The 20,321-nt window shown below is 39.5% G+C and overlaps 1 protein-coding gene across 1 annotated transcript in view; it reads right to left on the bottom strand.

Moving 5' to 3' along the window:
- Positions 1-20,321, bottom strand: part of DNAH8 (dynein axonemal heavy chain 8) — a 129,896-nt gene continuing 109,575 nt past the window's right edge. Inside the window, exons 83-93 of the mRNA XM_081186333.1 lie at positions 20,214-20,287; positions 17,671-17,823; positions 16,451-16,606; positions 15,618-15,734; positions 14,302-14,403; positions 12,408-12,568; positions 10,333-10,489; positions 4,790-4,942; positions 4,508-4,697; positions 2,003-2,124; positions 1-517 (exon numbers count right to left, since the gene is read on the bottom strand). Of these exons, the coding sequence (XP_081042459.1) occupies positions 230-517; positions 2,003-2,124; positions 4,508-4,697; positions 4,790-4,942; positions 10,333-10,489; positions 12,408-12,568; positions 14,302-14,403; positions 15,618-15,734; positions 16,451-16,606; positions 17,671-17,823; positions 20,214-20,287 (1,673 nt within the window). The 3' untranslated portion in view covers positions 1-229. The remainder of the gene's footprint in view (positions 518-2,002; positions 2,125-4,507; positions 4,698-4,789; positions 4,943-10,332; positions 10,490-12,407; positions 12,569-14,301; positions 14,404-15,617; positions 15,735-16,450; positions 16,607-17,670; positions 17,824-20,213; positions 20,288-20,321) is intronic.

The raw sequence follows: 20,321 nt of genomic DNA, 5'->3' as shown, positions 1-20,321 counted from the left end.
TTTTTCTGTTTGGCAAGAGAAAAATTTAATATAGTTGACAAAAGCCAGAATACCAAAGCATAACTGTACAAGGTAGAATTGTTGGAAATTATAAAGCAAATGGGACTTTCTGGGGGAAGAGAATAGTTAATAATGGATAAAAGTCTATTTGTGTGCCCCTTTAATAATAAAGTTTAAATGATTGATATATCTTATTTTGGTGTATTTGTCAAAATCAAAGGATCAGGCTTTATTTGACGTCACACAGGAGGGCTACTCCTCTCAGTATCCAGTGATCTGGAGAGACAGTTGTCCTTAGGTAGATTGCAGTAATGTAGGTCAAATCGGTTCTCCTTGGCTTCTTGTAGATGGGGCAAACATAGAGTTTAGGGTCTCTTGGCCCAGTTGTATTAATCGCAAATATATGCACAACAGGAAGCACAGTGAAAAGAATCTTCGCCGTTGATTCAGTGAGTTTATTATTACGTCTATCCCATCCAGCTCCATCCAAATACAATCCATAAATATATACCCCTTCCTGTGTGAAAAGAATTTGATGTTTATTATGCATAGAAAAGTGTCTGCTTTTAAAATTACAACATGACTGTTTGACTTAACCTATTCAATATAAGATGTGGCATAATTAGCAAAGTTTGAAATCATAATAAAAAATTGATCCACAAAGTTCCTGAAATTGCACTAAATGGGAATGAAAAATGTTAAGATATTGAGCTCACCAAAAAGACAAAATAACTAACTGTTTTAAGGCACAACAGCAGGTAGGTCTTACAGCAGGAGTCCTGGACTGCTATGTGGAAGGGCAAACAGCTCCTCACTTTTTTCTTTTTCTTTTTAAACCCCCTATGGTCTTCTGCAAGTCTTATCTGGGGTGGGGGAGGGAATTTTTTCCAACTCCAAATAACAGATTAAATATAGCTAATGTGCCTTCATGGTCTGAAGACAACATGAGGCCACCACCTTGTTGATGCCAAACAGCTCTGGGTCTGGCTAGTGCCCGAATCACCTGTATGCTGCCTTGGATTCCATGGTGAGGGGAAGACAATATATAATTTTTTAAGAAAATAAATAAATAAAACACTTGAGTGTGATAAGTAATATAACAATTATGGAATAATACACCTAGAAAAGAAAATGCACTCAGGGCAATGTTTCTTCACCTTTTAGCCTATCAGGTGTATCAGGATTCTATAATATGATCAATATCAAAGAGTTATAACATGGTGCCCTCCAGATGCTTTGGAGTAAAACTTACATCCATTCCAGCCAATGTAACCAATGGTCTGGGAGTTGTAGTACAAAACATGATGGCTACCCTTGCTTTTTTTACAGGCACAAGCAATAGTGTAGTAAAATGTACGGTAAGGATCACAATGAATAGTTTTACCACTTCGTTACCATATAACACAGTTGTGAATTTCATAAGAATAGGTGACCAGGAATTCCACTGTGAGTTCATGAAATTCCAAGCAAGTGGGTACAGAATACTCTAACCCCCCATGTCACCAAACCCATTTGGTTTCAGTGCTAGTCAAGGAAGAAGAAAAGTCTATTTCTCCATAAGCATTGCAGAAATGCAGCAGGCTGGTTGGTGGAGGGAGGATAAATTACTCTGTTCTTATGTCTGTCTATTTAGCAGATGGCATTTTAAAAACCTAACCTCTTAAGAGGCTAGAAGTCTAGGTTTCCATGCTTGCTGTGGAAAAGGCTGCTTCTAGGCTCTTATCAAGCCGAGAGAGAGAGAGAGAGAGAGAGAGAGAGAGAGAGAGAGAGAGAGAGAGAGAAATTAGCAATCCTGTTTGTCATCCTGTTTGTGCAGGGACTTCCACTTGCACAGTGCTTCTGGGTTTCCCCAAACCCTTCAGAGCAGACTGTTGAGGAGGAGAGGGAGGGAAGTCCCAGTGCACAAGTGGAAGTCCTTGAGCAAGCTGAATTATTTCATTGGATGCAACTCCTATGAGTAAGTTCTGAAATTAATGCCAAAATATAAATACATCACACATACAGGAGGGGCTGTTGTGATTTCTTCTCTAGCTTGTTTCAGCACTTCATTGTGGATAGTTACTGTATCCAAAGCCCATCCTTTATGTGCTCGAGTCACTTCCTGCCTCATAGCTGTTAGGAAACCTGCAAAGTGGATGAAAAAACAAGGCAAGTTAAATACAACATTTTCTGTTATCTGTCTTCCGGCTGCAGTGCTTTATGGTAAAAGCATTCATGGTGTAAAAAAAGCACACTAAAACTCTCAGCAGCAAATTACCAACAAAAGATATGGAATAAATAAGAAGAAATGAGAAAAGCAAGAACAGTGGAACTATAGGCTACAACTATTGTTATTTATTAGTGAATTAATAGTAACAACATCTAGTGGCTACAGCAAATATTAAGGATTTGAAAAACCAGAAACTGTAATCAAAAGAAGCCGCGTATTGGCCTCACTGGGACTGGAAAGTATTATGGGCTTTGGAGGCCAAGAAGCACTGCTGCATTTTATATGTAAAGAACCAAAATGCTTTCAAAATTTAAATCATTTGTTGCCAAACAAATATTCTCTGAAGGTTTTATCTGTTCTTTGAAGCTAATCAGTTTTGTTTAGAAATTACACAGTAGCATTCATCAGTCCGCCTCAGTACAAGATAGTCATTAAACCACAGAGAATGGCAAATTGTTTTATTTTACTGTTCTTTCTTCCCAGTCTTACACCTTTACTTATTTCGTTCCCCCTTACTTTTCTGAAAATGTCTAAGAGTTCAATCCTATAAATGTCTGTTAAAAAGATAAGTCCCATTAACTTCTTTCCTGGTAAGTGTCTATAGAATTGTAGCCTAAATGTCCCTTGGTAAATAGAAACTGGTTGCCAAGATAGTATGGGAAAATAAATTGGCATGCAACCAACCATGCAAGCCCAAGATGAAATGCTGTCTTGCTAACAGGGTATATGCCAAAAATGGAGAAATACTTGACAACAATGTATGCATGTTGATTTTCATCCATTACTATATTACTTGCTAGAATATACAATAAATTCTATTTTGGTTCCAGAAAATTAAATCCTACAGTGGAGGTCATACAGGGGAAATGTTTACAATTTGCACTTTTGGAAGAACTTGCATCTATGTCCTATGGGACACCACAGTCTTTTGGATAATATAATAATTGGAAATGCTACTTTTGCATCAATTTGACAGAAGCTAGAGAGTTCCAGAAAGACATCTACTTCTGCTTCATTGACTATGCAAAAGCCTTTCACAGTGTCGACCACAGCAAACTATGGCAAGTCCTTAAAGAAATGGGAGTGCCTGATCACCTCATCTGTCTCCTGAGAAATCTCTATGTGGGACAAGAAGCTACAGTTAGAACTGGATATGGAACAACTGATTGGTTCAAAATTGGGAAAGGAGTACGGCAAGGCTGTATATTGTCTCCCTGCTTATTTAACTTATATGCAGAATTCATCATGCGAAAGGTTGGACTGGATGAATCCCTAGCCAGAATTAAGATTGCCAGAAAAAATATCAACAACCTCAGATATGCAGATGACACAACCTTGATGGCAGAAAGTGAGGAGGAATTAAAGAACCTTTTAATGAGGGTGAAAGAAGAGAGCACAAAATATGGTCTGAAGCTCAACATAAAAAAACAAAGATCATGGCCCCTGGTCCCATCACCTCCTGGAAAAATAGAAGGGGAAGAAATGGAGGCAGTGAGAGATTTTACTTTCTTGGGCTCCATGATCACTGCAGATGGTGACAGCAGCCACGAAATTAAAAGACGCCTGCTTCTTCGGAGAAAAGCAATGACAAACCTAGACAGCATCTTAAAAAGCAGAGACATCACCTTGCCAACAAAGGTCCATATAGTAAAAGCTATGGTTTCCCCAGTAGTGTATGGAAGTGAGAGCTGGACCATAAAGAAGGCTGATCGCCGAAGAATTGATGCTTTTGAATTATGGTGCTGGAGGAGACTCTTGAGAGTCCCATGGACTGCAAGAAGACCAAACCTATCCATTCTTAAGGAAATCAGCCCTGAGTGCTCACTGGAAGGACAGATGGTGAAGCTGAGGCTCCAATACATTGGCCACCTCATGAGAAGAGAAGACTCACTGGAAAAGACCCTGATGTTGGGAAAGATGGAGGGCACAAGGAGAAGGGGACGACAGAGGACAAGATGGTTGGATAGTGTTCTCAAAGCTACCAGCATGCGTTTGACCAAACTGCGGGAGGCAGTGGAAGACAGGAGTGCCTGGTGTGCTCTGGTCCATGGGGGTCACGAAGAGTCGGACACGATTAAACGACTAAACAACAACAACAACATTAGGAGTTGTTATACTTTACATACATATTATTACATACATATTAGAAATGTAAATTTTCTTTGTAGAATTGAAAAAAGCCTCTGAATGTATTTGATCCCTTCCCCCACCCTCTGAGAATCTCACTACAACAGAGTAAATTAAACTGTAGCTAAATGCAGGATAATGTACAGTTAATTTTACCCTTCTAATTCTTACCCTGAGGATTAAAGAATCCAGTCATCCAAAATACAGGAGGCCTCCCTTCAAATATCCAGATGCGAAACTGATTGTTTCTCTCTAGAAGTTCAGTAAACCAGAAGCCAAGTGTGGAAGAATCCCAAGATACACGTTTCCAAAGTTTAGGAATCCGAGCATCGTACATGTTATCAAGCGCATCTCTTAAATTCTGAAGAAATAAAAAACAAAAAATTAGTGGCCCTGATATGAGATGCATTAGTTTTGAAATGAGTAGTCTTACATAATGATGGACTAGGTTACCTCACTCATAATAATAGTTCCTTCTATGGCGAGCTTAAGGTCACTTAGACTGGTTCTAACTATTTTGATAACCTTTTGCATTCGGTCAATTTCTTGACGAAGAAAAATATTCATAGAATTAAGATGTCCCATTTTTATTAAGCGGGCTTTCACCTAAATAGGAAGTTAAGAGAAAGTAATCCAGTCAATAAAGCATTTAGAGTAACAGTAGAGAAATAATTATATTTTGCACCGTTTCTGTTTATGATTTGTGGGGCTGGGGCTAGGCGAGTGGCCAACATAACAGGTACCAAGGCATCTTATTCTTCACAAATCATCTCACTCCCATCTGAGACCAACACAGGTTTTGCATTCTTCACAGCTCTCATACGAATGAGAGACCAGTCTCCTGTTACAGTACGGCATCCACGACAAGTGGTGTGAGCTGACACAGCCCCACTGATGGCTTCTGCTTTGATAGTACTTTGATGACTGGGTCCAGCTTCTGGTCCACCATCACCAGCTGGGCATTTCAACAATTATTGAGAAGCAGCAGGATCTCTCTATAGAAAAAAAACCTGAGACATATCTATTGGGCATAATAGGGAGTGATATTCCACAGAATAAGAAGAAAAGAATTTTTTTTATATGCCACAGTTGCCGCCAAAATAGTTCTAGCCAGCAACTGGAAAGGCACGACAGTACCCTCTAAAGAAGAATGGGCTTTATAAACCAAGTGAATACATAGAGTTGGCAAAATTAACAGCAATTATAAGATCTCAAACAAATCAAAATTTAAAATCAGAATAGAAATGCTTCAAAGAATACATGGAAAAATGCTGCTCTTAAAAGAATATGTTAATATGCATAGATTGAACGTGCAAAGTGGATGTGTGAATATAAGTATAGGGTTAGCAAGTATAGCTTAAGTATGTAAGTATGTAAAGGAAAGGTGAAAATTAAATCAGAAATGGTTGTAAGAGATGAAGATGAAATTTTTTAGAAATGCAATGAAATAATAAAATTAAAAATTAAGAAAGCCGAGCCGTGGTGGAGGGAGGTCACGGGGGTGGGTAAGGTGTCTTGTTTTAGTTTGTATAGGTAGCATATGTGTTTCTATGTGTATTTGTGGCATCTGTATGTCTTTGTTCATGTATTTTACCCCCTCAATAAAATATTTAAAAATTAAAATTTAAAAAAGAATTATTGAGAAGCAGATTGTGTATGTTACTTGCAGATTAACATCCACATGGAAAGTATGCAGATGCAGATGCATTTTACTGAGTGGTACCTGTGGTTCACCTCTCCCAGTATGCACTGCCTTGATATGGCTCTCCAAGGGCCGAGACAGAGGTCCTCCTAGACTGCTACTGGCAGTTTCTTTTACCAAAATGCCAGGGATTGGACTTGGGAGCTTCTGCATGCAGAGCATGTGCCCTACCACTGAGCTGTGACCTCTCGCTGTGTACATTACAGAGAGATGCATAAGACTCAAACGTGGCTTAAGCTCACAAAGTTTCCTCTTTGGATGGCACACTGAAAGTGCAAAAAAGCAGGTGCATGTGACGTTAACATATGAGAGTGCTGGAGGTGAAATAGTTAAACAGGTTACCCAATCAGAACCCAGGGGGTGGAGTCAGAGGGACTATAAAACCAGCTCTGGGAGGAGCGAAAGGGGGAGTTCGTTGGGAGTTGGGTGGTTGGTTGGAGTGGGAGTGAATTTGGATAGAGTCTGTGGGTAGGTTGAGTTAGTGTAGTGAAATAAGCTGAGTCAGGAACAGTTAGGGGCTAGGAAGACAAGTAAATATCTGAGAGGTGGTTTAGTGAGTGAGAGCAGGTAGCAGAAGTTATAGGTCTGGATAGGCACCCCATGATTGTAATTGACCGATACCGTTTATGAAACCACACGCTTGTTAAACTGCAATAAATAAACAGAAGTTTATGTTCCAATTTAACACTGACTGGATTCAGTATTGTACCAGGTAGGGTCTGGGTGGTGGCAGCGAGAAATAAAGTGGTGGCACAGGGATCAATAGATGGTGAAACATCCGGGGACCCAGTGTGATCGCCACAGTGCATTACACGAATCCATGGGGAGGCAAACTAAGGCCCAGGGGCCGGATCCGGCCCAATCGCCTTCTAAATCCAGCCTGTGGACGGTCCATGAATCGGCATGTTTTTACATGAGTAGAATGTGTCCTTTTATTTAAAATGCATCTCTGGGTTATTTGTGGGGCATAGGAATTTGTTCATTCCCCCCCCCCTTCAAAATATAGTCTGGCCCCCCACAAGGTCTGAGGGACAGTGGACCGGCCTCCTGCTGAAAAAGTTTGCTGACCCCTGCTGACTAATCACTTACACAGATCACTTATCTATCCCATGCCCATGCTTGTTAAAAAATTCTGAAGTCAGTGTCACTTAGAACCAATTTGAAATTGAAGCGTAGATACTGCTCTGCTAGCAAAAAGTTATCTTTTAAAAATTAATGCTTCATCCTGAAGGCTCAAAGCAGATTACAGAACTTTTAAAAACTGGGGGGAAACAGCCATAAAAATAAAATTTATAAAATGCTGTGACAAAAACAGATAATTAGTTGCAGAAGGAGGAGTTCTTGGAAGATGAAAATTAAGGAGGGGCGGGGGTGAGAAAAACTAAGAGAGTACTGTAGATAGTGAATAAGGGACAGAGACAAAGTGTACAGGAAGAGGAGTGGTCCAGTACAAAGATGTAAAGTAACCATAGGAAAATACCAACTCAGACACCACACACAGAAAAGCAACATTCATGTAGTGTAGAGCCAAGTGGGTTGAGGCACCAACAGCTTTGGGTCCATTGGGTCAAAGCCCCTTAGATCCACCTAGGGACTGACACTGTGGGGAAAATACAAGAGGCTCACACCCCTGGCACAACCTGTGCCCTGACTGGTGAGCCAACAGGGCATGTGATGCGGCAGCAGATCTGCCACATGGCACCCTCCCCCACTTAGATTGCTCTACCCCGACATTTTTAAAAAGAGCAATGTTTTGTCATGTTAGCTTTGAACTCTCCAGCATTTATAAGAGACTAAACCTCCTCCTCCACCCCCCACCATTACCCCATGATGAGTCAAGTTCAGAAAACACTTCTATATAGTCACCATTTACTTCAATGGAGACTGCCCAGGGAGCAGTGCTTCAGGGATTGCACCCTAAATCAGTAGACTTTATGATCATCTGAGCTCTGATATATAAAGGGAATGACTATCTAGTTAGTGGAGAGAATACAATTATTGCATTCTTACATTTTATGTAACATTCGTAGGCTATTCATTGCGGACAATGAGTATACCCATTAAATTCTGAGAAATAATTACTATGCCTCTGAAGTTGTGGTATCCCATATACTTAAGAAACAAATCCTTTATGGGTTTTTTAAGGAAGGAGAAATTACAACTTTAATATCATCATTACTCTTTCGTATTTCTTCTGGATTAATCTTGCAACTTGTTTTTTGCATTGCCCTTGAAGAACCCATTGGATTTTTCAATAAGTGGCACAGATGGGCCAATGTTTGCAGCATCTTGACTATAAAAAGAGAAAATTATTCACTAATATGTACAGTTGTTTGAAGTTACTATAATCTGGGGATACACGTGACCTTTGATGTGATATATATAGAATCAAGGGAGCAATTCTCATTGGAAATTGATTAGCTAATAATTTTTCCTTAAGGTACAGCCATTAGATACACATCCAGCCAAATTCCTCTTCTAGCATCATAAAGGGACCTTTATGTTCCCTTTATGTAACCTTAGAGGATTCCCTATAACAGAATACCTAGGCGTAAGCTGAAACAGGTATGTGTATTTTACAAACAAACCTCTTACCCCAGTTTTAGTTATTGAACTGGGAGGTGCAAAACAGAAGAAAAGGTTTGTTCAGAGTAAAGCATTGTCCTCACTCTAATTTGGCTTCATGATATCATCATGCAGCCAAATCTGGCAGGCCATGTGATGACATAACATCATCATCATACTGTTCCCTTAAAGGCTAGACTCACCTTAGGAAGATGCCCCCTTTTAAAGAAAAATGGCACCCAAACTACAAACTGGGGAATAAAGCAACGGAGAGCAGGACAGGTTCCCTTTTACTTCTAATGTGTAAAAGCTCAGCACAGCTGTAAGAATATTATCACAGCTCTATATATCTTACTTTTTAACAGAAGAGGTCTTTCAGGATCATGGCTGAAGCACAAAATTCATTAGTTGCTTTGACTGAAATCTTTGGGAATCAGCCAGCAGCTGCTGCCTGTTAAAAGAGTAGTCCCTTGGAACTACTGTTCCGCCTAAGATGCTGCAAGATTCAGGAATCTATCATAGTACCTACTCACACTCAAGTCACAAGCAATACTCAAAGCCATTTATTTTAACTTAAATCTTAAGTTCTAATCTAATGGAAATGTTTCAGAACTTCAAAGCTGAGGTTATGAGTGTCTACCCCCTAAACTAGATAGGGGTGTGGGTGTGTGGGTGTGTGGGTGCGCGCTCCGATTCAGGATGTAGCTGCCAGAGTGATCACTTCAGCTGGCACTTGAAGTGTCAAGAACTCACAAATGCTTCTCTACTGACCAAGAAAAAGAGGAAAAGGCCAGGTCCTGTTGTTTATACCAGGTCCAATAAACTCATAGGCTTAATACATTGCAGGAGTCAGTGATGCTCAGCCCTGTCCTCCTCTGAGAGTAGGACTTCAAGGAAAAGCCCACAATCCCAGGCAGCTAATTAGGATGGACCCTAGCCTGGTTCTATCCCTGGAGAACAACACCATGTTTAACTCCAAATCCTTCATCAGGTATCCATTGATTTGTCTGATGAACTGTAGGCAACTATTTGGTCTGGTCTTTTTAGCTTAAATGTATATTTTGGGATGTTATCAGGTGTTCTAACCATTGGGCACTGGGTCTGATGAAACATAAACAGATCTAGATTTAATAACCTGATTAATAAGGTGACATTAAACCAGTCTGCCAGCTGGTATGTAATGGGAAATCATAGTTTGTTTAAACTAGGACTAGAAGAGCTCGTGAAGGAGTAGTAGTATGTGAACACTGTTCTCAGCTTACTAAACCCAGCATTATCACGACAAGATCATTATGTCTAAACTGGCCCATTATGTCTTCTTAAAGTATAACCTTTACATGATAGAAAATCCAGGAAAACATCTATCTTTTTTCTTTCTGTCTAGAAAAGGTAGATGTTTTTCCTGGATTTAAAGGTTATACTTTAAGAAGTTCCACACTTAGCAGTTTGTCCTAGGTATGGCTTATATCAACTCACAAACTACCCATTCCTCTTAAAAGTCCTTTGTTCCAGTTCTGGTTTGGCAAAGCTCTGCCTTTCCATCATGACCTTATGCTTGTTGTTTGCAACTTAGTGCATCCACTGTGGGCATGTGTGTTTGGTATTGTTCACAACCACAGATGCCGATTTCTAGACCACCCAGAAGCTGCATCAGTCTCAAGAGCCCTGCCTCAAAAAAAATTAGTATTCCCATGTCTGCAATTCTCTTGTAGAATTTAAAAACAGTCACCTCATGTGGTATGTAATCAGGAGGCAGCTTCTCAAGCATATCTTCAGCTAATCGATACACGATAGCTTCTCGAGTTTCCCCTACTCCACCTCCGCTTTCCTTTGGCTGAATATTGGTAATGGTGTTCAGGACATCAGATGCTGTGCTACTTTGATACCTAAGAGGAATTTTCAATAATATGCAGCAGAATATTAGTTTTGTTGCTAGGAAATGGACCCATGAAATTTGCACTTTGCAGTTCTTTGTTAAGAGTATTTTACTTTTGCAACTATTTTTGATAACAGATTTCTTTTCCCTCAATATCTGCAGTAAGAGAACCTGTTCTTTCTTCTTGCTTAAACTTTCTCAATTTGAGCATAAAAGAAGAGGGGAGGGAAGGCATTGTAACTCCAAAGGCTCATGCTACAATGAACCTTGGGTCGTTGTGATGTCTGAGTGCAACTAGGAATAGCTGTTCTCTGGCAATCCACAATACTCTACTCTACTCTACTCTACTCTACTCTACTCTACTCTACAATACTAAAAAGACTCAGTTTTATTTACAAGGAAACGAACCAATGAATTTCATGTACATTTCAGAAAGGCAAAGAAACAATGCCAAGCTGCCTCTTGCAGGGATCTTTCAGGAAATTCCCAGAGCAGCAACACACCAACTACTCAAAACCTAAAATGCCACTTTGCAGCTTCTTTGGGCATTTTCTCCCAAAACTGTTTGATGGGTAGTTTAAATGAGATGCCAATGGTGAGTGATAAACTCAGCCTATAAAGCAATATACAAACAAATACATCTGCTGCATTGATAGTTTCATTAGCATTTCGAGCGATATAGTGGCAGCCCCACATTCAGAGCTCAAGAGAGCAGTGCTTGACATGCTATTACACAGGCAACTTATACTTCTTACTTAGCCCTGAGTTGTGGGTTCAAGCCCTATATTGGGCTAAAGATTCCTGCAATGCACGGGTTTGGACTAGATGATTCTTGTGATCCCTTCTAACTCTGATTCTATGATTCAAGCTCTTTTACACCTCAGGGCTGCTTCTCACATTACTTTTGAAAGACATGGATATAATTACATGAGGCATGCTTACACCTGAATAATAATGAAATGTCAAAACGATAATACGTGTTGTAATATAATACAAAATGTCAAAGCCATAGCTCTTTAGGCATGAATCTTCAGATATGGGCACTCCCCCTGAGAATTCACTTCTGCCTTTCGGAGGTAACTTAAGGACTAGACTCTGTCCTCTACAGTAAAACTTTTGAAACCCCAAAGTAAATATCACTTTTAATAACTGAGTGTTCAAAACTTGTTAATAACACTGTTGAAATGTTTGACCAGATTTTAACAATCACAGAAATGCTAAGTGTGAGCATATTGGCCAAAAGCATAATTCACGACAGAATCATAGGAATAACATAAAAAACTAATAAAATATTATGATGACTAATTACATCCTGCAGCAGATGTGCAGTATTTGAAGCAGAAAATAACAAACAACCTGCCAGGTATTTAAGGATGAAAAGTGACTAAATAAAAGATAACATTCAAAATGCAGTTATCAGGTAAGATTGAAATTCCATCGTTGAATTCAAAGAACTTCATGAGAACTAATGAAATAATATCATTTTTACAGTCTGTTTGATCCAAGTTCATCTTGTGTAAATGTCAACTAAATTATTTAGTACAACTGAGTGGGAACAAAAGTGTTGCTAGAAGTGTTAGAGCATATGGAAAAGCTCTCTGTTCATAGGATAATCACATTTTGAAAATTGTTAAAAGTAACGTTTAACCTGGAAAGTGTTAAGTTGGGGTAATATCCAGTTATGATGTTCCACTTGTACAACCAACTTCCACTTTTGCAAATGGGACTTTCCCTTAATTCCCTCCCACAGACCAGCATGATGCTAGATTGTTCCCTTAATCTTGAAAAAGTCCAGAAAGGCTCTCTTAAATATTCTGGTATATGTAAATACTGTAGATTTCCAGTATACTTCATTACTTAGAATATATTTTTAAAAGTGATTAAAGAAAAACTTGAAGAATTTCCATCTTTGCTAAAAACCCACTTACGTAATGTCTGCATTAGGATGAAGACCAAATACTTCTGGGCTGTCCATTGATGGGAGAGTTGAAATATATTCATGATACTGATCCAGAGTTTTGCACACTGGTATTTTATAACCAGTGTAAAAACAGAATGTATTCTCAAACATCTTCTCACTGAACCAGACCTAAACAAAAACGGGGGGGGGGTGTGGAGTTGAAATTTAAGTTTGTTAAGAATTAAGAGCTGGATTGTTGAGAATGGGGTACACATGGACAGAAAGCAGAAGCCATCAAATGTTGCAAAGTGCTCCTGTCCTGATCCAGAGGAGCTCACAGAGTAAAGAATGTTGGTTGTTGTGTGCCCAGGCGCAGTCCCCCACCTCCCGGGAGCCAGCCCTCAATTAAACAAAATGAAACACAGACAATATATTTTGGGATAAAAAATTGGCCACAACCTTATTGAATTCCAGATGTAGGAAACCTTGGCTTAGGTATCCCTCTCAGCCCCATGCTGGGGTCTGAGGCATGGCAGTGTCAGTCAGGAATATGGGAACACTGCAAAGTGTGTGTTTACACAGCTGCCCCCCTTTCCATGTTGCAGAAAGGAGTTCTCAGTGCGCTTGTGGACAGAGACTCCCCTCAATACCCCTTTAATGGGGGCCCTGATATTGCCGCTGCAGAAGGGGTGAGTCACCACGCCACCCCTTTGTTGACTGTTGGACAAAAGGATTCTGCCCAAGGCCTAAAACCGCCAAAGTTGTGACAATTGCTATGGGGAAGGCAAAACCTGCAGAGCAGGGAAAATTCCTTCCCGGCTCTGAAAGACAGCAACCATCATCCGACCACAGCAACACCCATGAACCTGGAAGAAGAAAGCTTAGCCTGTAACAAAGGAAGCATTTAGAGTGAGGGCTGGGTGGGTGACGCTCCAAGGGCCAACTGCACAGCCAGCATCAACTCCTGCTACTTTTAAGCCACAGGAGCGGACTAGAGTGAAGCCTTAGCAGGCGCGATCCACTCCTGAGGCTCCGCCCCATTAGTTGCTGCCGATTGGCCAGTTTGAACTGGCCCCTTCGGTGGGAAAAAACAGTGTTGCCGTGCCGACCACTGGTGTGGTGTGCAAACCCCACCCACCGCTGCAAACCCCACCCACCGCCAGGAAACTGGTGAGCTGGCATTTCAGTACCGTGGAGAGTCCCAAATGAGCAATTTGTTCCTACAAGGGTTGGGTGCAAAGTGAGACTTTTGGAGCCTCTGTCACCATCTTCTTTTGGAGAACTAGTGTCTCTTAAAGGGCCACCCCTTTGGCATCAAATCAGGCACCTCTCCTTTATTGCATGGCCTCTACCTGGTGTTCTCCATACACACTTGTACTGGTGAAGTACTGTGAAAGACACATGGTTCCTCAGGCCCAGAGGGTCCTGCACCAGTTGTATGGGTTCTAATCCTGTGGCATCTAGTTTCAGTGAGGTCCTGCCTGCCACCCTCAGGTTCAATTGTCCTCTGGTTACCAGCATCTGACCCAAAAAGCCAGGAATCTGCTCTGGCTTCTTTGCTGGTCACTGCTAGACTCTGAGGTCATGACAGCACAATCCTACTGATGTACACCAAGCAACATCCCCAAACCTACTCATTAAATGCATAGGATATTAGCTTGTTATATGAATAACCGAAAGCCTACTGCTTTAAAAACAAAACATAGCAATGGCTTTAATACACTGATTTTATGAGAAATACAAAATCATAAATTTGAAAGGCCTTTCTTTCCAGATGAGTGACTATATGCCATGAGGGTCCTATTACATTGCCAGTACATTTTTAACAACATTCTATAGTTTATTTCAATTGAAAGTGAATCATTGTTCATTTGGAAGCCTTTTTTGCTTATTGTTAAGAATGTTTCATCACATTTCCTTACCCTTGCAAAGCAATTAAGAAGACGCTTATCATAATCATCGGTGACCCTGCCTCCATACTGTACTTCTCCAATCATGTATCGGACTGTGCTCCAGGATATTCCCTAGAGACAAAAACAAGCACATTTTAGAAATTCTAGTACATACTCACAAACTTGGATTGCACAAAGTGCTCAAGGATCATGTGCAGGCACCCGTAACTCTGACTTTTGCCCCAAGGATAACAACTGAAAACCTCAAATATAACTAAGGTTCTCCAGAAAACAAATAAAAATAAAGACCATCTTGTGATTTTGACCTAAGATTGTGAAAATCTGTTTTTAGCTCTTGATCATCCCACATAAATGAAAATCAATAGGAAAGAGGCAATTTGCCACATTTCTCATATTCCATTCAAAAGCCTCATTTGTCAACATGGCTGTAAACTATTAACTGCATGTACTACAAATGCATCGTGTCTCATAGTGAATGCATTGCTACCCAAAAGTACAGACTGCAGCCGCTTGTTCTGTTATAAGCAATAATAACTGTGGGTATGATCCCATTCCTTTATGGATGCAGCTATGCACACAAAAGCAATTGACATTTCCCTCTCTCCCTGGCTGCTGCAGGTATATGACATGTGCACATCACACTGCATGGACCATTACTTACAACAGGAGGCCCAAGTGTACTTCCCATATAGTCATCCAGCAATCCCTCTCCTCTGCCCGGGGTCTTGGTCTGCAAACTACACTGAGTGTGAGACCTTGGGAAGAGAGGGAGGAATGAATTTCTATATGGGAGCTACACACATGCCTCCTGGTTCTCAGTAATAGTTGCCAAGTTACAATACATGCTAAGGTACATGTCGTTGCAGGTGGGAAAGGGCTTAAAAGAAGGCTTAGCTGAAGGCAGTTCAGTTCATCACCCACAGGAATCCATCACCCACAGGAAGATGGATGAAGCCCAATGTTTCAAACTTAGAATGCTGTTCATAACTGAGGCAGATGAAAATATAAGTGCACAATTAATTTGTTTGCTGCTTCATAATCCACTATACGACCAAGACCATTCGTCTTCACTTTAAACTTCTGCTAAGGAAGGCTTCATACTTTCAAGAGAAGCTATGTTGCAAATGGTTTGCAGGATCTCTCTGGGCCACACAAGCACTTATTTGAGAGACTGGGGGCTGAGTGAATGGGTGGGTGGGTAATCTGAGTCACTAAAAAAACTGGGGCTCTAATGCTTGTCTCTTTTTTGAGGTTAAGATAAACTGACCATAATCATCCTCAGCATATACAAAGTAGAAACAACAATACAATATAGGGACACTCACTTTTTTAATGTCACATTCGTCCAAATGATTCTGTATAAACTGAACACTGGCTGTGAAGTCTGCTGAGTTGAATTCATAAGGAATATTCCAGCCCAAAGGGCCAAATTTGCGTCTTTCCTGAAATAAGACAGTAGAAAGCAAGGAGTGTGATTTCACTATTTATTAATGTTGCTTGTTTCGCTTATTATTGCTTTTTGTTTAACAACTTCAATCGCTGACATTTCAAGTCAATACCATTTTCTGATCAAATATATTAGAATTGACAGAATATTGATCGAAAATGGACAAATGTTTCTTGATATGAATTATGCACCTACTGCAGCTCAAGATACACCAGGAAATCATCGGAAGAATCTCACAGTACAATCTTAACAACCCAGAATGTAATACAGTGACCATTACCGATCCCATTTAGACACAGCATGATCACTTTGAGTCATCTTAATTGGCAATTTCCATTCAAAAAATACAGGAAATACAGGAGATACAGGAAAGCTGTATTATCATATTCTTTAGCTAATTTTTGTGCTCAAAGGATAATTCTTCAGGCATTGGCATGGTTTGTCAAATACCCAAAGATAGATAGATAGATAGATAGATGATAGATAGATAGATAGATAGATAGATAGATAGATAGATAGATAGATAGATAGATATTGTTACCCTCTGAGGCCAAAAATGAAACATTTGACGCAGAAGGATGGGTGTGCAGCATCAGGCCTTTATTGTGTATTATAAATATTGAGCTCACATATAGCAATAGGTTATTTTTCAGGCATCCCAGTGGAAAGGTCCTGTTAGGCATAAATGAAAAGAAAGTATGTTTGTAATACCTGAACAGTGGAGTGTAGGAAAGCCACAGTGTAAAGAAGAGGTTTCCACATGGGCATGTTGCTGACATCAAGCAAGTCCTGATTTATACCAGAAAATGTTCTTTTCAAACCTGCTCGCATACCTTGTGGTGGTTCATTTGTGAATTTTATAGAAGTCTGACATATATAAAAAGAAAAAAAGATTTATTTCATTTGACCCCAAAAGCAGCCTGCCTAAAAATCATGCCATTTTCAAAGCTAAAGTTCAGACATAAACAAAAGCCAAACACAACTTTGGTTCTAGTGTGTAGTCTTAAAAATGACAGGCGTGTGACTGAACAGCTTCCCATTGGATGAAACACACATCCTGTATCCACACCTCCTTCCTTATTCCATTGGTTATCTGATTCCATTAGGTATGAATTCACAACACCCCCCCCAAAAAAAAACACCCCTAAGATCCCTTGTTACTAGTCCAGTATAACAATGAGCTATAAGCTACTAAAAACGTTTCTAGATTCAGGTAGATAGCCGTGTTGGTCTGACACAGTCGAAATATATGATTTTTTTTTTTTAAAAGTCCAGTAAGAAGAAGTGTGCATGCACACAAAAGCTTATACTAAGAACAAACTTAGTTGGTCTCTAAGGTGCTACTGGACTTTTTTTATTATTCTTATATATTTCTACTAAAAATGTAATACCCTTCAGCAGCCAATGATCAACGCTGAGGGCAGTGAGGTGTCTCATTTACGAGTCAGGGAGCAGCAGCTGCCAGTAACAGCATTATGGAACTATGCAGGTGAGGATTTGATTGACATTTTGGATTGGAGAAGATTGGAAGCCCCTTGTAAAACTCATTATAAATAACCCAAATAACTGACATCCACTAGGTAGAATATACATATATAAATAATTTTAAAATCTTTATAAGAACGATAACACCAAAGATAGTGACAATTGGACAATGGCATGCCAGTCTGGAAAAAAACAGCAAGCTGATGGCAGAATAATCTCTGCTTTAGGGCCCTGTTGAGTCTACAAGAGAGGAAACTCCTGAATAGGTAAAGATTCTCTTCTTGCGTCAACCATAGCCTAAAGTTTCTCATATGACTGAAAAGTTTTTAACCTTTACCACAGTTTAAATTTCAATGCAAGCAATATTTCTCCTTCCCACTTTCAGTTTTGCCACATGAATCACCTTAACAGTTCATCTAAATCCCCTTGAATATGCTAGGGCTAACCTGAAGCAAAGTAATTGGAAACTTCTCATGTGGTTCAGTGGTTATCCATACTCGGAAGCTATCATCAGGGATATCAGCACTAATCATTGTTTCCAAAAGTTCTTCCATGAACTCCAGACCCAGATGGCAGTTCTGAAGTAACACCCAGCCACCCTATAGCAAAACAAACAAACAAACAAACAAACAAACAAAAAACCTTAATTAAATAATCTGCTAAACATCAAGCCAACTGCAATTTACTAACAACAACAACTACACTTGAGTATTCCACAGATGGAAGGTTTCACTAGCTACTTGTTATCATTTATATCTCCTTGATATTGGGGTTTAGGGTTTCTGTGTTTTAATAATAAATATGGATTTGCATTAAAATGAAACAACTACTGTAGGTTCCAATGAGTAAGTAAAGTAGTGCTGCCATCTTGTGGTAGTTATAAAAATTATAGCAGGGCAATTTCTACTGGTTTTGGTGAACAGGAGATACCTTGTAATCATCATCATCACCATCATCATTTATTAAAAGAAACACCCTGCTTTTCCCTTCAGAATAAGGGTTTTGTTTAGGCTAAGCAAGCTCTAAGATTCCCAAAACTTCTATCAATCACTGAGGGGTTCTGGTGAGCTCTTTGTTTTAGTAGGGTTCAACTTTTTCAGACCCAGAATACACCATGCATTTGGGGACTCATTTCTCACTTTTAAAAAACAATATATATTTGTATGGTGGTAGTGCTGCTATTGTGACCCACTTCAGATCATGTTGCACCACGGAACAGGGTCCCAACCCACCACTAAAGGCCAGTGGATTTCTGTCAGCGAAAATGGTGGGGTATAAATAAACTATGATGATGATTTATTCCTCCAGGAGAGAGTCCAGGGCTTCTCTCATCATAGGACACCAACACTTATTAAGTATGATGTTCGTATGCCCCTTTTTAGCCACACTACACCTCATAATTCTGTTCCTCTATTCAGAGTTCATTTCACCTCTCTTGTTAGCTAAGCAAATTTTCCTTTTGCCTTGCAATCAGTGCCCTCTTCAAAGTTGAGTTACGGCTCTGGTGTGCTGCAGACTTTAGCCTTCAAGGTCACCTGCACTTAGCTGTGCATTGACTCTGTCTCTGTTGCTCTGTTTCCCCCCCCCCCAAATATATATATATACCAGTGAGGGAGGACAGAACATGTTCACACCCGCTCTGCTGGCATCCCCCAACACCAGCAAAAAAAAGTTTCGACTCAGATTTAGCAAATATGCCACCTCTTCTTTTAAATCTGAAGTCACACTAACATCCCAGGCCTATAGACATTGCTTTGGAAGGAAGTCTCATTAAAAAGTACAGCAAAAGTTATTTTCAAAAAATACCATGTTTCAGATACTATAATAACTGCAGTTAAGCTCTGTTAAAATCAATGGGGCTTCCAAATAAGTCTGTTACAAATTTAAGGTAACCAGTTTAATATGGGAATTACATCTATTCCTCAATACCACACTTGAGTGAATTTAATAGTGACAGACCAGAACAGCCAAAATCCTATCCATCTTTTACAGTGCATTTCTTCACTGACCATGTCTCAGCCAGAATGACAAAACAGTGAGGTAAAGAGCAGGTTTGGTAGCTAAGCAAAGGGGGTCAGGACAGATTACTCTACCCCTCTTGATATATATGGGCATTGATTTTATTTTTATATATATATATATATATATATATATATATATATATATATATATATATATATATATATATATATATATATATATATAAAATCTCAATGGGTAGAGATGATAGATAGATGATAGATGATAGATAGATAGATAGATAGAGATAGATAGAGATAGATAGATAGATAGATAGATGCTACCTAGAGAGAGATAGATATGCCCAGGCTCCTAAGTAAAGAAGCTCAGTACAGTGGTACCTCAGGTTACAGATGCTTCAGGTTACAAACTCCGCTAACCCAGAAATAGTACCTTGGGTTAAGAACTTTGCTTCAGGATGAGAACAGAAATCGCACAGCAGCAGCGGGAGGCCCCATTAGCTAAAGTGGTACCTCAGGTTAAGAATGGACCTCCAGAACAAATTAAGTTCTTAACCAGAGGTACCACTATATCAGATTGCAACCTTACTCTTTTAAATGCAATTATTTTATTTTATTTTATTTAAATGCATTTTATTTTATTTTTATTTTAAACAAAGGAATAAATAATAAATAAATAAAAATAAAAATGGACACTCCACCCTTGAGACCATTCCATTATGTATCCAACCTCCCAAAATTTCAACACCTTTTGCAATGGTTTGACCCCTTTCCATTTTAATAGTACAAATTCTACAAATACCTTCTATATCTCTCAAAATCATTTCTCCTGCATATTCCCCATCTTACCTTAATAGCACATGTTAATTTATCATTAATAGCTATATGCCACACCTCTTTATACAATTTTTTTAATGGAAGTACAAAACCTGAGTCAGGGGTGGGTGGAATCTTCAAAAAACTCAAGCAAAGGGATGAGACATTTTTTAATGTCAAGATTGTATACATACCTGTGACATTGATGTCTGAATTAGCTTGCGTGCATGAACTTCTTGTCCTTGTCCCATAGAAATAGCTCTGTTTTCTACAACAAGTGAAATGGTAGAATGATAATAAGA

The sequence above is a fragment of the Podarcis bocagei genome (genome assembly GCF_964188305.1).
Source record: "Podarcis bocagei genome assembly, chromosome: 3".
Classification (NCBI taxonomy): Eukaryota; Metazoa; Chordata; class Lepidosauria; order Squamata; family Lacertidae; genus Podarcis; species Podarcis bocagei.
This window is presented reverse-complemented; position numbering and strand designations above follow the sequence as displayed.